This window comes from Colossoma macropomum, unplaced genomic scaffold (assembly GCF_904425465.1).
Source record: "Colossoma macropomum unplaced genomic scaffold, Colossoma_macropomum, whole genome shotgun sequence".
NCBI lineage: Eukaryota > Metazoa > Chordata > Actinopteri > Characiformes > Serrasalmidae > Colossoma > Colossoma macropomum.
In genome coordinates, this window is record NW_023494806.1 from 23,694,543 (window position 1) to 23,711,800 (window position 17,258).

General features: G+C 41.1%; 2 protein-coding genes across 3 annotated transcripts; both read right to left on the reverse strand.

The window, feature by feature from the left end:
- LOC118826988 lies at positions 1–6,830 on the reverse strand. The gene is made up of 5 exons (XM_036598141.1): positions 5,198–6,830; positions 2,030–2,097; positions 844–1,143; positions 481–765; positions 1–309 (listed from the first exon to the last, which is right to left on the reverse strand). The coding sequence occupies exons 2-5, from the start codon at positions 2,088–2,090 to the stop codon at positions 101–103; spliced, it is 855 nt and encodes a 284-aa protein (XP_036454034.1). The 5' UTR covers positions 2,091–2,097; positions 5,198–6,830; the 3' UTR covers positions 1–100.
- A 236-nt stretch (positions 6,831–7,066) lies between these two features.
- Positions 7,067–16,900, reverse strand: LOC118826969 (UDP-glucuronosyltransferase 2A1-like). Of its 2 annotated transcripts, none has more exons than XM_036598104.1 (6): positions 16,456–16,900; positions 10,325–10,473; positions 9,332–9,463; positions 9,124–9,211; positions 8,504–8,723; positions 7,067–7,839 (listed from the first exon to the last, which is right to left on the reverse strand). In XM_036598104.1, the coding sequence occupies exons 1-6, from the start codon at positions 16,883–16,885 to the stop codon at positions 7,557–7,559; spliced, it is 1,302 nt and encodes a 433-aa protein (XP_036453997.1). In that variant the 5' UTR covers positions 16,886–16,900; the 3' UTR covers positions 7,067–7,556. The 2 variants fall into 2 exon arrangements, with proteins under 2 accessions (XP_036453997.1, XP_036453996.1); XM_036598103.1 differs by lacking the exon at positions 16,456–16,900 and adding an exon at positions 14,471–15,210.
- Positions 16,901–17,258: the final 358 nt, after the last annotated feature.

A 17,258-nucleotide genomic window follows, 5' to 3' on the forward strand; every position in this document is an offset into this window, starting at 1 on the left:
TAACCAAATATTTTAAAACAGAACAGTAAAATAAAAGTCCTGGAGGCGAGACGGGGTGTGTGGAGTCAGTACAGCTTAGAAACATATCATTTCAGTACAGTTATGTAAGGGACAGCCACTTCTCTTTTTTTTTCTCTTTTTTTCTCTGTCCATCCGTTTTCCTCCAGCGCTGCATAATATTCCTCCTTCGCTGCAACACCACAACATTACAGAAACAGCCCCCCATCAGCACCACCAGCAATATGAGCAATATGATCCCCCACACTGGCACTACTGTCTCCTGATCTCTGTCTGGATGTGGCAGATCATCTGTAAACAAGAACACACACACATGTACAGCGAGTCTTAGTTAATGGAGTATTTAGTTCAGCAGTTCCGTGAACAGTGATTTCTGATTGAGATTTTTTAAATATTACAGAATCTTGAGGAAATCTTTTCATGAAATCACTGTTCGAGCTGAAAATCTCACTAAATTCGTACCTTGGATGGTCACTGTATAGACGTGAATAACTTCTTCGGTCCTGGTGACCTGTATGGTGTAAACTCCACTGTCAGATGGAGTCACTCCTTTCAGCTCAAGAGCAGACGTTAGTGACGCTCTCTGTGCGTATTCCACAGTGCACTCCAGTGAGCCTCTATCCACTATACAGATGTGACCACTGGATCCATTCGCTCTACTGTTATAAATCACCTCCACTGGATCTGATACGTCCAAATCCAGAACCAGAGTTTCACCAGGCTTCATCTGAACTGACGACCTCAAAGCTGAGGAGAAAAGCAGTAAAGCATCTAAACCACTGGCTTCTATCAGAAACGTACAGTGAAAGATCAGTCAGTACTCACGCTCCAGCTGAAGAGCCACATCACAGATGTCCTTGTTATTGCAGGTGCAGGTGTACCAGTCCCTCTTAGTGAAATCAGCGTCAGTGATGGTGAGAGAGAGATTCCCCTTCAGGTACTGATCATGGATCATCTGATATCCCTCCTTCACTGATCTACATGAAGTCTGATCACACTCAGCCAGAACATCAGTGGGTTTATGGGACACAGTCCATGTGACCAAACCAGAGCATCTCTCAGAGCAGGGCAGAGTAGCAGAGTCATTGAGCTTCACTGTTACTGAAAGAGAAGCTGATCCAGAGCCTGGAAGAGAGAATAAAGACAATTAAAACGGAACAAATAACAATGAGGTTAAGAACATCTAGATGGCAAGACAGGGTGTTCTAGACAAGAAGTGTAGTTTTCATAAGTAAGATCTAAAGCACTTAACTGTTTATTCATCCGTATAGTAACTGAAAACTGTGAAAAAGTGATTGTAAAGTTGTACATGTATGTATCACCGTGTATGTGTTTCACCATGTTCTAGATCTATAATGCTGTATGTGTTCCACCATGTTCTAGATATATGTAGCTGTATGTGTTTCACCATGTTCTAGATCTATAATGCTGTATGTGTTCCACCATGTTCTAGATATATGTAGCTGTATGTGTTTCACCATGTTCTAGATCTACTACCCTGCAGGTGTTCCACCATGTTCTATGTCTACTATCCTGGATGTGTTCCACCATGTTCTATGTCTATAATGCTGTCTGTGTTTCACCATGTTCTGTGTCTACTGTCCTGTATGTGCTCCACCATGTTCTAAATGTCCTGTGCTCTATGTGTTCCAGGCACAGTGGTGCAGTGGGTAGCGCTGTCACCTTGTAGCAGGAAGGGCCTGAGTTCAATTCTGCCCGATAACCATCCTGTCTGACTTCCACTGTTCTATATCTGCTGTCTCTTTCTGACAGTTTCTGATTTTTGCCATGAGTCACAGGTTTATCTGATGCATCTTTCTCATGATCCAATAACCTGAGTTAAATCTTTCAAGCAGTGTATTTCTCCAAAGCATGGTTCACCAGTATCTGGTTCTGTTTAGAACTGGCCTGAACCGGTGCTCACCAAAAACACACTCAACATTTCACTTACAGGGCTTAAAAAATGTAGGTAACAGCACAGTGTCAGGAGTAATAACAGTGCAGTACTTACTAGTAGTGACTGTAGTGATCAGTAAGATCAGGACACAGAGAGCAGAACTGCAGGACTGCATGACTGACCTACAGACACACACACACACACACCATCAGTACTGACCAGGAGAGGAGAGAGAGAAAGAGAGAACAGAACTGACCTGCAGACACACACACACCATCAGTACTGACCAGGGTTACACATTTTGGAACATTCTTTTGTCCAATAACCAATCGTCACTAGTCGGTGATTAACTGTTAACTGGTGGTGTAACAAATTGTCCCACCCACTGAGCAGCTCAACTGACCATGTGCACATCATTAACATAGTAACTTAGCTTTTCTAATGTTTTATTGTCTTAATTCATCATCATCATCATCATCATCATCGTTAACCGCTTAGTCTAGCTAGGGTCGCGGTAGCAGTTGGGAAAGCAGAGAATCCCAGACGACCCTGTCCTCCAATACCACCTCAGATGGCTCCTCTCCATGCAGAGGAGTAGTGGCTCTACTCTGAGCTCCTCCCGAATGACCGAGCTCCTCACCCTATCAAGTAGAGTGTAGCCCGCCACCCTGCGAAGAAAGCTCATTTCCGCCACTTGTATTCGCGATCTCATTCTTTCGTCTTTACCCATAGCTCATGACCATAGGTGAGGCATCGTGTGAGGCCTCTTCCCATCACTCATGAACAAGACCCCGAGATACTTAAACTCCTCCACCAGAGGGCAGGTCCTTTCTCCTTACCTGGAGTGGGCATGCCATCCTTTTCTGGGCTAAGACCATGGACTCAGACTTGGAGGTGCTGATGCGCATACCAACCGCTTCACACTCAGCTGCAAACTGCTCCAGTCTGCGCTTGAGGCATCCATGTGATCCAGCCAAAAGAACAACATCGTCTGCAAATAGCAGAGACGCCACCCTTTGGCCTCCACACATAATGCCCTTCTGACCATGGCTATGCCTTGACACCCTATCCATGAACATCACAAACAGGAGTGGAGACAGGGAACAACCCTGGCAAAGTCCAACGCAAACACTGAAAGAGTCCGACTTAATGCCGAGTATACGAACACAGCTCTCACTCTGGGAGTACAAAGATTGAATGGCGCAGAGTAGCTGCCCCGGCACCCCATACTCCCGGAGGACCTCCCACAAGATATCTCGGGGAACACGGTCGTGAGCCTTCTCCAAATCCACAAAACACATGTAGACTGGGTTGGCAAATTCCCATGCCCCCTCAACAATCCGTGAGAGGGTGAAAAGCTGGTCCATTGGTCCATTAATTCAGTCTCACTTCAAATGTATAATACAGACTCTTAATGTTACTACCTATTCTCTGATAAGATGACCAGAAAGCAAGGTCCCATCAAAAACATCAATAAAAAAGTCCAGTCTAAAAATATTATTATCATGTTCAATGGTCAACTGCTAATTTAAAAGAGATACTCCGAGAGCTCTATGAGACCATTAGCTAACAGTATTCTCATTGTCTTACTGTTACCCATGCAAACCTTAAAACAGCCCCAGCAACATTTTACAGACGTGAACTTTCTGACCAGAAGATACAACATGCTGCTTTTCATATATACAAATGTGCCCTGGTGTCCACACAGTGACTCCCTTCCCCCTGCTTTGGAGCGCTACAGTGTAAGGCTGGTCCTCATGTGACACCTAAAACAGTGATTAGGATCTGACCACAGGGATCCATCTCGGCTCTGCTGGACTGTGTGGAACTCAAATTTGGATATGTCTGACGCTTCCTTCTCTAGTGGGGTTGATGTAGCAGACATTCAATACTTTCAATACTTTGGTTTTTTGTGCAGTAGTTTTAAAAAATTACTTTACATGAGTTTAAACTGTCTGGACCACTGCATGCTGCGCATTCTCGAGCACAAAATATCAAATTTGCACAAATCAGGCTAATTAAACATATCAATACCAGAAATAGTACCAGAAGAACTCCTGTGAAATACTATTTCATTATTCTTTTTCCAGCATTCAACATCTAGGAGTGTTTTCCAGAAATTTCCATGTGACTGTAGTTAGCTTAATTTAAAGAGAGTTGATGTGGAAATTCAGTCAAAACCTCCAGCACCCCAAACACTAGAACACCTGTACAGACCACCAGCACAAACAGGAATGGGTTTCTGTTCTACTACAAACCCAGAAGAACCCAGTTCTGTTATAACGGAGGGACTGACAACCTCCTGCTCACTTTAACCTTCTTGACTGATTATTTACTAACAATACATTTATTTATTCCTTGCCCCTCATTCACTGGGAAATATGCTCGTCTAACACCAAACATCTTTGGAAACTGGCTTTTAACGTTCTCTGCAGAAAAAAACATCTTTGATCATGTAAACATGCAATTTTAATGCACCCACATTTGACATTACTTGTAAAAAACGATATGCGACTACATTAAGACACACAAAAATACTTCAGCTGAGGTTAACTGAAGTTTACTGGAGTGATGTTTGTACTACTGTTCATAAACCCTGAGAACATGAGATGCAACCAAAGTCAAAGTCAAAAAAGAAAGTAAAATAAAGTCTAATTTTAATCTGTGTTCTTGATTCTCACTATAAAGAGCTACAAAGTGCTTTTATTCTCTCAGTCCTGCTTAAGAGGGATGTTAAAGCTATTTTATGCATTAATGTAATGAAACAAAAGGAAATCAGTGTAGCTAATAAAGATCATGTTCCTTACACTCCTCTAGTGGAAACTCCAGGAGAAACCAGTTAATACATTTAGATCTAATCAGAAACCTGAGTGAAGGTGGTTCATCCTGGTCTCATCTTCTTCTTCCCATAAATGAATGTTAAAATGGAGGAACGGTGAGGGTCGCAGCTTCAGTTTGTTTACCAGGTGTGAGACTGTCCTGAGGTAAAACTCTCCTGTCTGTCTGATTTGCTGTGTGTACTCTGATTAATCTTCTTCACTTATCGTGTAAAACCAATAAAAACAGTTAACTATATAAAATAAAGCAGTATTAGAGCGTTTTTACACTTTTACATGAAACACGTTTCTTCTGTGGTCGTTCTAAAGCTGCCATTTTAGACATTACTTGAGCACAAAACCAATAAAACAGTGATTTCTAACCAATAAAACCGACTTTTCCAGCTTTAAGATCAACTCTGAGGGTCTTAATGACGTTCAGATCCAACATTTGTAGTAAACTTACCCTCAAATTCGAGAGTGTTGTGGATGTTTTGGAGAGTGAAGATGGTAAAAGCGGAGATCTTCAGCAGAACCGACCGTTAATAATGAAACACTGATAATAATCGTCTTTAAGCCGTGACTGTAGTGTTTAATGGAGCTGAAGGTCGGACTGTGGGAGAGGAGAAAGTGAAGGACTGTATTTAAATAACTAATTTGCAAGTATGATCTACAGGCATGATACACCTTTTCATTCAGCCTCCACTGATAATAACAATAATAATGCGTTATTAAACAGCGCCACCTGCTGGACAACACTACACTCATTGAAACCTTTTTAAGAGGCCAAGTTCACTCTTTAAAAACTCTTCACATCTTCTTAACAGAAGCATTCAACTCAGCACAGCAGTTCATTTTATACCCACAATGCTCTACAGCTATAAAAACACAGAAACATCTTAAAATACATTCATTCTATCAGAACGTCAACACTGGAGTTCCTACAGCAGAAACACTCTAGAACAGGGGTTCTCAAGCTTTTCCACCTCAAGGCCCACTTGTTTGTCTCTGGTAAGCATGAAGGCTTACAAGAAAACAAACTCAGCTTTTTACTTAACTTCATTTTTGGGAATTTTTTAGCACACCGTGTTCACTCCTGTAAGACGTAATGCGCATCAGTGCACATTAAAATATCAGCAGAACGGTAGAAATTAAGTGGAATTTTTATGTTTGTAGTGTTGCAGGTGGACAGCTGAAACATCGGGGGGGAGAATATTTGTCAAAATAGACAAAAGAGACAAAATCATTTGTGCTGTTTTCGCAGGCCTCCTTTCAGTGTTGTTTTCTGTTTGGAAACATTTTATACTTTTTTTAATCATTAATTCAGTTCTTATTTTATAACAAGCTGCCATTGCAGGCCCAGTATGGACCACTGGCACCCCCTCAGTAAAGGCCTGAGGACCACCAGAGGGTGTTTCAAGGCCTACTTGTGTTTGAGAAACCCTGCTCTAGATCAGATCACAGTCACCTCAGAAACACTAACAACCGCTAGCATTAAGCCAGATCCATTGTGTTATATAAATCTATGAAGTAGTAAAGTTTGCCGTTTTATTTCAGACTGTGATTATTATTCTTTGGCTGATCATTAAAACAACACTGTGAAAATTGGAACAGCACAGAAGTTGATTTGAAGTGTTTTTGAGGACTGAATTGATCTAAAACATTGAGTTTGTTTGTCTAAACTAACATTCTGCTTTGCATTGTTTCATTTACAGCACTTTGGTTGAATAAAACAAGTTCAGTCGTTTGTTACCACATGGAATTTTTAAGGTTGAACTGATAAACCGTGTTTTATGTGGTGAATGAAAAAAACTCACATCATACAACCTTACAAAACACAACGACATATCTGCATTGCACAGGAACAATGAGGTGATGGACACTAAAACATCTTTGCAGTACCTTGCACAAGTTAAAGATAATGTACCTTTTTTGTTTACTTTGCATGATTTGCTTTTATTCACCAATGTGAATGGCTGTGTGACTGTAAGGTTGTTAGACCAAGGCCGCAGTCATACAGACAGCACATGGCTATTGCTAACCCCAGTGGTATTGTAAATTAATCATGACTAAGGTTAATAATTGAAATGGAGGGTCAGCCTTTCACCCAGAGAGCAGATTATCAGAGAAGGCGAAAGTCCCAAAGCTGTGACTTCACTCTTCTGAGAGACTCAGCTGAGAGGATCATGGAACAGGAGCCAGAAATGTCAATCTTGAGATGCTTATATTTCATTATTTTGAGAGTTTTGAAAGGAAATAATAATCACTTGTGCTCAAGCCTGTGCGTAGACATTTTAGGGTGGAATTAGAAAAAAAAGGACAACTTGAACGTTAATGAAACTTAAATTAATTTATTGCAAATATTGTTGTTAGGAGGTTCAGTGAGATTGTGTTTCAGAGGAAGCTAAATGTTGTGTTGAGTTTTTTCCAACTCAAAAAGTACCCCAAAACCCCCAACTTGCAGCGCAAAAGGGCTGCACACCATCTAAACTCTATGAACCTTTGAGCTATAACTCTGTTTTAGAGCTTGAAAAAGCATTGTATGAACAAACAACAACACCAGAAAACTTGGTTTAGAAAGTTATTAACACCCCATGAACTGAGTTACTAGCGCTGGAGCCCAGAAACAGACCTGGGAAACATAAACTGACCTGGTAGTTTGTCAACTGTTGGCCCTGGTTGCCAAAAAACACTGTTTGGAGGAAGAACTGATGTTATGACTCTTATCAATAATGAATAATTCATTAAGCAACTGTGGTAAATTCATGGTAAAACAAAACCTCTCGAAACTTGTAAATTAGGCAACAGACAATAAGCTAAATGTGTCAGTCTTTCTTGCTTTTGTGCTTCGGTGTTCGGCAGCATCTCCGGATGAAGAAGCTGCATGTTCTAATAATGATGTAGAAGACCAGAGCCAGGATGCTGATGACGAACACCAGGACGTCCAGGCAGTGGTACTGGTACCAGGTCAGGCTATGGGAGGCCACACGCAGGTGCCCAGCGCCTTTATTCTGCATTACGTGCTCGATCCAGAACACAGCCTCGTCTAGAGGTTTAACGGGACGGTCGTGGTGGATCCGTGACAGACGCATGGCGCTCTCCTTATAGCTGCACAATAAACAGAGGAAGTTTAGAGTCAGGTACCTGGATCACCTCTAACTTATACTACTGTTCAGAAGTTTGGAATCACTGTTTTCAATAATACAAAACCAACTTGGTTGAACACAAATATATAAAGAAATTCTAATCTGCTCATCCTGAACAGCTTCACAGGTTTCAGCTAATCAGTATGAAGCTGTAATAAAAATAAATGTGCAGAATGATAAACACGTATGTAGACGTTCTAATGAAGTTACTTTCAAGAATTGTCCAGAACAAGGTGGTTGGTATAATGTAGTGGGTAACACCTCTGCCTTCTATGCAGTAGATTGGGGTTCAATCCCCATGCGGGCAAGTCTCTACACTATACCAATAAGAGTCCTTGGGCTAGACTCCTAACTCTAACTTGGCCTACCTGTGTAAAATGATCGAGCTGTAAGTTGCTCTGGACAAGAACGTCTGCCAAATGTCATAAATGTAACCACTGATATGACAAGTGATTCCAAACTGCCCTGGACAGTCTCCTCCTGCCTGATCTAAAACACCTTAACACTTAAGCTTCTAGAGTACCAGTATAAATGTGAATTGAATCAGATGAGTTAGTACCAAGGTAAAATGAAAGTCATGCAGGGAAACTAGTCCCAGGGAAATTGGGTATGAATCAGTCTCTTACCTGGGGTCATTAATGACGGTCTTGAGAGCGTCCACCAGATCCTGGGCCTGCATGCTGTTGAAGTTCAGAAAAACAGCAGCGCCTTTAGCCTTCATATGGACCACGTTATCAGGCTGGTCAGCATATATGGGGATCCCCACCATCGGCACACCATGGTAGATGGCCTCATATACACCATTAGTGCCACCGTGGGTGACAAATGCTCTGGTTTTTGGATGACCTGAATAAAAAATACAAAATGTATGATAGTAATTAAGCTTATAATCTTTCATAAATAATATAAAGTTGTGTTACTGTTGTGAGAACATATAACGATAAGTGGCAGGTCAAATTCCACAATATTGATACCTTATGTAAATGCTACTTTATAAAGGATTTGGTTGTCATAACCACAGGTGGACAATCATGAGTTACATGTATTCAAGTCAAAATTTCATAGATTTGGACTTTGCAGAGTACTTCAAATCATAAATACCCAGTCCTGGATCCACTGAACTGTAGGTATCCATGATTATGGTTGCTCCCTTTATGAAGTATAGCTACGTTAGACCAATGTGAGTTAACTCTGTTCTAAGTTTAGTCTTTAGAGCTCCACAACAGTGATCTGGTCCAGTACTGACCCAGTAGGTCATTCTGAGGGATCCAGTCATAAATTCTGGTGTTTGGAGCCAGAGTGTCTGGCTTCTCTCCACTGTACTTCCACAAGACCTGTCAAACAAACAGTACAGTGATTATGGGATGCTTGAATGTGCTTCATGATTCATAGTAAACAATGACCCCAAGAACCCTGGACTTCAGGATTTCCATGGTTTAAGTGTGCATGTGCACCTTCTGTGGGATCTGTCCAAAAGCAGAGGCGATTATGTTGCTCCTCTCTTTAGTCATGTTTCTGATGAAGGATCCCAGAGTAAACACCACAATCCCATCATCCCCTGAGCTCTGCACAAACTCCTCCAGATCCTACATTGAGATTAAAAATGAAGACATCATTTATGTATAGACGTTTGCACAAGCATGAAACTGAAGCGCCAACCTGAACTGTACCTACGATTTTGAGACCTGGCCCGACTGGTACTGCTAAATTTTTCGTTTTCACTTTACTTTGTTACTACGAGGTTGAGTTGATGGAATAAAAAATGTGATGCTGGATAAACTGGTATTTTATACAATAGCAGTGTTTATTATCAGTATATTTGTGAGGGATTGTTGATCGTACCTGACTGAAAACAGCATCCACCCTCCTCTGATCAGCTTTTAGCCCCACTGCACTAAAGTTCCTCATGCTACTGCTGCTACTTTAGAAATGACTGACCAAAATCCCAATCCTGATGATGTACACTCTTAAAAATATACCATTCTATTGTTATGTTGTGAAGCTTGTACCCATAGAAGAACCATTTTTGGTGCTATATGGAATCCTTTTCGAAAAGGTTCTATATAGAACCATATACAACACATTCTCCATCAATCATGATGCAAAGAAACATTTAAGCATGCGAGGGTTCTTTGAATGTTCATTGCTCTATATAGAATATATTTTTTATATATTTTCTTTTCCAAAGAACTGTTGAAGAACTCTCTTTTATAAGTGTGTATGTGAAAACATTGGTCCAAAACCTGATCTTTTGACAGCTCATGTCAGTCTCAGGTCGGGTAACAGACTTCTATGTATGTATATAGTGATTCAGTAAGATGCTACTCATCTCTAGCAGGTATAGCCGTATTTGAACAGATAGATGTGACTCGAACAGAAAAAGATATATTTCTACTTACTGTACCTTTGTGATCTGGTTCAGAGGTTGCAGGTCATGTGTGCTCTACCTGTGGTAATGGTTTGGCTGGACTGCAGTGCAGCCCGCCAACATATACGAAGTTGGGCAGGAGGGGCCGCGGGTACTCAAAGTCCCAGTACGTTCTGATTAACCAGATATCAGCTTTGCCCGTCAGCTCACAGTAGCTAGTGGGTCGACCTGCATGCACAAAAAGAATATTTTGACACTTTCAATTAACGTAAACAGAAAAAGTCATCATATTTCTCCATCGTCCTTATTTGTGAACTATCCTCTTCACTCATTCCACAGATCTTCAAGGGCATTAAGTCAGGGGATTTTGAAGGGTGTTGTTGTAGCTAGATGTTGTAATCCACAAACCATTTCTGTCTGAATCTGGAGGAATATTTTGATTCATGCTGCTTTCAGAAGATCCAAACATGGCCTGTAAAGGTGTGTGACATGGTCCACTATCCGGCTGGAAATGTCCATACTAGTCTAGATAAACTATAAAGGGATGATGTTCAGATATGCCATGTCATTCAGATGTTCTTCAGTGAGCAGGCCAGGAAAACATTCTGCACACCATCATGCTGGCTCAACTGACCTGTACTGTTGACACCCAAAAGGATGGACGCAAATTTCTTGCACCAAATTCTGATCCTCCTGTAAGCATAATTAGATTTGTGCAGGCCAGGCCAGGACCTTTTCCCCACTCTTCAGCTGTACAGTTTTGGTGCTTCAGTGTCCATTGCTCTCTTGTTTCTCCAAGCAAGGAAAATAGCCCTTCACAAATCCACCACCATTTCTGCATGATCATCCCTCTTTCGTCACCAATGCTTCTGCCGCATCTCATTATGAGGCTTCCAATAAGTGATGTTTTGCAGGCTACTGCAAAATATCATGTAGGCATCATAGTTTTGGAAAACTCCCAAATCATCACTCGAGTTCACTTTTTATTTACACTATTTATCATGTTATTTCCATATTTTTATAGAACTTTGGGCTGCATTTTTGTGTATGAAAAGATTTCTACATAAAAAGCTATTGCTGACCATGTTTATATGCACGCATTGCCAAAATAGTATTTGGAGTAATGTGATGTAGTATTTGGAGTAGTGTAATGTGTTTAATAACCTGAGTTTACACAGTCTGTGGGGTTGGAAGGTGGGAGAAGTGACGTGAAACATGAGACATGAAGTTTTTGGTTTTAAGGATCAGCAGTGATTAAAATAACTGTGATGCGGAAAAAAATCTTACTGTATGTGTAACAAGACAGAACTGACCAGACGTTCACAAATAAAACTAGGAAAGTAGGCTTTACTAGTTAGAATGTGATCCAAACTTGTAGCCAGAAAACAGGCACCGGTCAAATCCAAAACAAGCGAAAAACACATCCAAAACAAGCCAAAAAAAGGGCAAGGCAAAAAGGCAAAGTCGAAAGTCCAAAAACACAGTTCGACACACAGGAAATCAAATATATACAGGAATAAAAGCTCCGTAGCTCGAATGAATGAGGCAACACCTCACAATGGCTAAACTGAAGCCTGGGCTTTAAATACTATCCATCACAAGTCATATGACAAACAAGACAGGTGTGTCAGATTAGTATTCGGGCGAAGGGGAACAACGATTGGCTGTGGAGGGTGATGTGACAGTCACGTGATCATCAAGGGAGTTCTGGGAATTGGAGTTCTCTAAGGAGAAGCTTCCAGGGGGATGCGTGACAACATGCTTATTAAACAACAATTAAACAGTTCTCTCAGTTGAAGCCGCCCCTTATTTTAAATAGAATATCAAGCTGGTAGACAACAGTCACTGCCTTTTATCTCCTGTCTGCTAATGGTTGTTATGATAACAGTTGCCAGAATATCTTTGTAAAGCTGCCAGTTCAATAGACGCAGTAATTTGAATTCATCTTGTCGGTCAGTTCGCTCAGTGCACCAGGGGCACAGGACGGTGGACTGGGAGTCTGACCACACAACCTCTTTTGAGCAACAGAGTATTTGTATGTGCAAACGAAGGGTACACCAAGCACCTCTGACACCAGTTCAGCGCAGGTGTAGATGGGATCAACCAGAATCATGTCAAACCTCCGGAAGTTTGTCCATTACTGCTGGAGACTTCAGCAGTATTTGAGTAAGAAGGCCTGTTCTCTAGAGTTTTACACATTTCTGCAGAACGTTTATATGATGTGCCTCGTACATTTCATACTGCACGATCTCCTGAATGAAGTCGTCAAGATCTTTAGCAGATATGGACTTGTTGAAGGTGAGGAAGCTAAAGCGTTCTGGTTCACTGGCATCCATGAATGATGCTGCTCTACAAACCAAAACTGTAATGTTATGTCCATCAACGTCTCCAGTACAGGTTTCAGATTGATCCAGTGCCTTCAGTGGGCTGGAACATTTCCACTGTCTTCATTCTTAAAAACATACAGTGCCAGTGAGATCAGAGACAAGAGAAATGGCTTCAGCTTCATTCTGATCAGAGGAAGAGAGGCGAGCGTAGGGTTTCTCTGTATCGTATTCTTCTCTGGGTAAAAGGTTGAAGCTGAATAGGAACCTACAATAAATGTGACCTTTTCCCTTTCTTTAGAACTTTGCTTAACCTACCTATCGGGGTGGGTGGTGAAAGAAGAGCTATAAGAACATCAGTCCCTGCTGTAGAGTGAATTACATCAAATTACTGCTTAATGGACATCATAAGGTGATAATGAAATTATATAATTCCACACAACTGTCAAATGCAGCTTTGATTTACTTCACCATTTAACAGTATTAAATCTGCTGTGATCACAGAGGCTTCTTGATGAAGTTTGTGGTACATTACAGTGTGAAACGTTTGCTTCCTTTAGGCTGCATCGCTGTGCTTTATGGCCACATGGTGAGCAGTTAGATCCTACTGTTTAGAAGTAAATGTGTCTGAAAATCAGTGAGGGTGTTTACATGCACTCAATAATCCAATCGGACTTCTGCAGTTATCCGATTATTCAAATGGTCATGTAAACACCAAATCTGATAAAGAGGCTGGATTCTAGCTCAGTAATCAGATTTCTCAGTGCTGTAAACTCTGACTCTGATTTCTTTAAGATTTCTAAGTCTGCACATGTGCGAAAACAGACGGAAATAAGTATACTGGAAATAAGTGAGCAGCATCGCCGTGAGATGCAGCAAAATACTTTTGGAGCGATGCTGAAACATTCGTCATCTTCTAGATGATGTATGTTCATATTTTCAGGTAAAGCGGCGCGATGTTCAAAAAAAGAAGCCGAGTTTTACGTTATGTTTACACCACATCTTCTTCTGTGAGTTTCCTGGCTGAGTGCAAAGAAGAAAATCTGATCACTGTCTGACTCATGTAGACCCGGAGTTTCCCATTATCTGATTACTCAAGTGCATGTAAGCATGTTGATCGGATTACTGACAAAATCTGTCTTTTGGCAGTTATCGGATTATTAAGTGCATGTGAATGCACTTAATGTGTAATATTAAGAATTAACACTATCAAAACACATTTTCTGCAATTAAGTAAACATTTTTTGAGTTTTAATGAAAAATATGATGATTTTCTGTGTGTACAGCTGTTTAAAGCTGTGTTTGCTAGTGATGCACTGGCTATGCTTTTGAGCCCAAAATGGGCTAAAATTGTCATTGAAAAAGTCACTAATAAAACACTTTGAAAAGTTTGGGTAGAATTATGATTGTTTTGGTAGTGACAAAAAAGGAATGTTTTAATAAAGTAAACATAAATAAGGCACAGAGTCTCTCAGAGCAAGAGAACTTTTAGTCTAAAATCCAAGTCAGTTAAAAGTCTCCAGTGTGTTTTCATCTCTGGCATTTGGTAGAATGAACCCTATATGTGCTTAATCCAGCATTGTTGTTCTTATTAGGGTCTAAACTGATGTTTGATTTTCCCCACCAGAAAGTTCCTCTAACAGAACAAACATATTTCTATACTATGTATCACTTATTACACTCCATCAATTCCATCAATACTTTTTTTTAAAGTGGTTTTGTAACAAACTGTAGTGTTATAAAACGCATTTGTAAAAAAATTCAATATGAAACCTGCCTTCTTTATTTGTATATTGTATTGTCTTTTTTGACCCTTCACCCACCACAAACATTGCCCCCCCCCATCTCAAGAAAACAAGTTTAAGTTTATGCACTTTTAATATGTAGCACACATAACTTACCTAAGTACTCCGTGTAATAGTCATCATATTTTTTCCACAGGCTGACAGACATTGCATCATTAGTCAGATAGAACAGCAGACTGACCACACGCTCAAAGAAGCTCATCCTGTCGGTCAGTTCACTCATGGTCCCAGGTGCATAGGACGGTGGAGCTGGAGACTGACCACACATCCTCTCCACGGTGTGAGCGACGGAGAAACGAAACGTGAAGATGAATGGAACGCCAAGAACTTCAGCGGCCAGCTCGGCGCAGGGGAACAGAGGGTCCGCCAGAATCACGTCGAACTTCCCTTCCCGCAGTTTGTCCATGACTGCTGGAGACTTCAGCACCCCGTCACAGTACTGAAGAAAGAAGTCCTGGTCTTTAGATAAGAACTCGTAAAGTTTGATGTATTTCTGCAGAACGTTCATCTGGTGGGACTCGTACATTTCAAACTGCAGGAATTCCTCGAGGAAATCGTCCAAGTCCTTCTCAGATATGGACGCATTGAAGCAGAGCGAGCTGAAGCGTTCTGGTTTCTTGGTGTCCATATATAACGTTGCATTCGGAACCAGAACGGTCACGCCGTGTCCCCTGTCAATCAGAGTCTCGATCACAGGCTTCAGATTGATCCAGTGGCTGCCTTCAGCAGGCCACACTAGAACTTTTCCCCCGTCTACATTGCCAAGAAGAACGAGTGCCACAGAGAGCAGAGACAGGAGAGATCGCTTCTGCTTCATTCTGATCAGTGTATGTGGCTCAGAGCCCACCTTTCAGTAAAATCAGTGCTAGTTAAGCTAATTATTAACTCAGGATGTGAAGCTTCACGAGTGTCACTGTAAGGACAACCTGCAATGTTTACAGAGGGTGTAATCCAGAAGTACTCGGAATCCTGCACAGTCATGTGTGTCATGAGGGAAAAATTGTTGGGTTTTTTCTTTTTTTAATCATTCTTTTTGGGTTAAAGGCTGAAGTTGAATAGTACAGTGTAACAAATGCAACCATTTCCCTTTCTGTAGAACATCTTGCTTGAAAACGTTACGGGCTGAAGTAAAATACGATAAAAGCAGTTTGTATGCAGAAGCAAAAATCATCTTGGGTGCAACTCAGTACATCAAGCCATGTTGCTTGATTCGTCCAGATCATAGTATAAGACCTGACCTTTAGCCTGACAGTGGACTTTTCCCTAAATTCAGACTGGTAACTGCTTGGGGCAAATCTTCTAGTGTGACGGCCCCTAAGCTTGGGAACTCTCCACCACAATCACTTCAACTTCATTTTTTTTTCTATCAACACTCAGTTTGAAACCTCCTTTTCACTCCTTGTTTGTTTTTATGTAATACTTGTTTAACCTCTATTTAATGCCTTTGATTAGCTGTTGCTAACAGCTAATGTTGCTAATTAGCTGTAAAGTGACCTTGTTCAAAGATTCTTCGTCTTTTTCAATGTTTGGTGATGAAATCAACTGGAATTATGGAATTTGAGGTAATACTGTCTTGGGTTATTTGGTGCAAAGATAAGATAAACAGTTAAACAGTTATCTGCGGTGATCATAATGCGCCTACTGATAATACTTGGCCGGGAACTATGTGCTCAATGTTTGCAGTTCGTTCATCACAATATAAAACGTCAGGAACGTGGTTGAGATAATCACCAAGGAGAGTCTAGTTTAGGAAGTGATATCTTAAATTTGATGCACTTATTTCCTATGTAACATTAAGTTCCCTCCTTTTGAAGTCCATTCATAGTGGAGGGATACACGCAGGGTGTTCTGAGGCAAAATAGTTTCCAAAGAAAACTTGTTTTAATTATGCAGATATCCGAAAAAATTGTGGAAGTCCCCCTTTAAATTTTGAAATTAGCATTTCCGAATCACAGTTACAGAAGAACATACGTTAAAAAGTATTTTATGTAGCATTCTTCACAATAACTGAGGGTGCCAGGAATTCTGGATGATTCTGATGACATGTAATGCCATTTATGTGCGAAGTGTTCACGACTCACCTAAATAGTCGGTGAAATAAGTGTCATATTTTTTCCACTGACTGATCGCCACTGCATCCTGCGTCAGATAGAACAGCAGACTGACCACACGCTCAAAGAAACCCATCTTATCAGTCAGTTTATTCCCCACCGCGGGGACGTAGGATGGTGGAGAGGGAGTCTGACCACACCATCTCTCCACAGTGTGAGCGTAGGAAAACCGATGTGTTATAACAAAAGGAACGGCAAGAACTTCAGCAAGAAGCTCCCCACAGGGGTAGAAAGTGTCCACCAGGAAAACGTCGAACTTCTCCTGTTGCAGTTTGCCCATTACAGATGGAGACTTCAGAACTCCATCGCAGTACATCAGGAAAAGGTCCTGTTTTCTGGAAAAGAGCTTGTGAAATGTGATGTGTTTCTGCAGCACATTCATACGATGCATCTCATGCATGGTGAACTCCAGAAACTCCTCAAGTAAATCCTGAACTTCCTTTTTAGAGATGGACACGTTAAAGTGGAGGAAGGTAAAGCATGCTGGGTCCCTGAGACCCATAAACAGCGTTGCACTGGGAACCAAAATTGCCACACTGTGGCCCCTGTCAATCAGAGTTTTCCAATATAGGTCTCAGATTGATCCAGTGACTGCCTTCTGTAGCCACACTAGAACATTTCCAGCATCTACATCTCCAAAAACAAGGACTGCCACTGTGAGCAGGAGCAGATTTGGCTGCAGCTTCATCGTTGTGTGGCTGAACGAGCCCTGCAGCCATTAAGAATCTTCTGTATGTGATTATTAACTAATCTGAACTCTCTAAATTTGATCT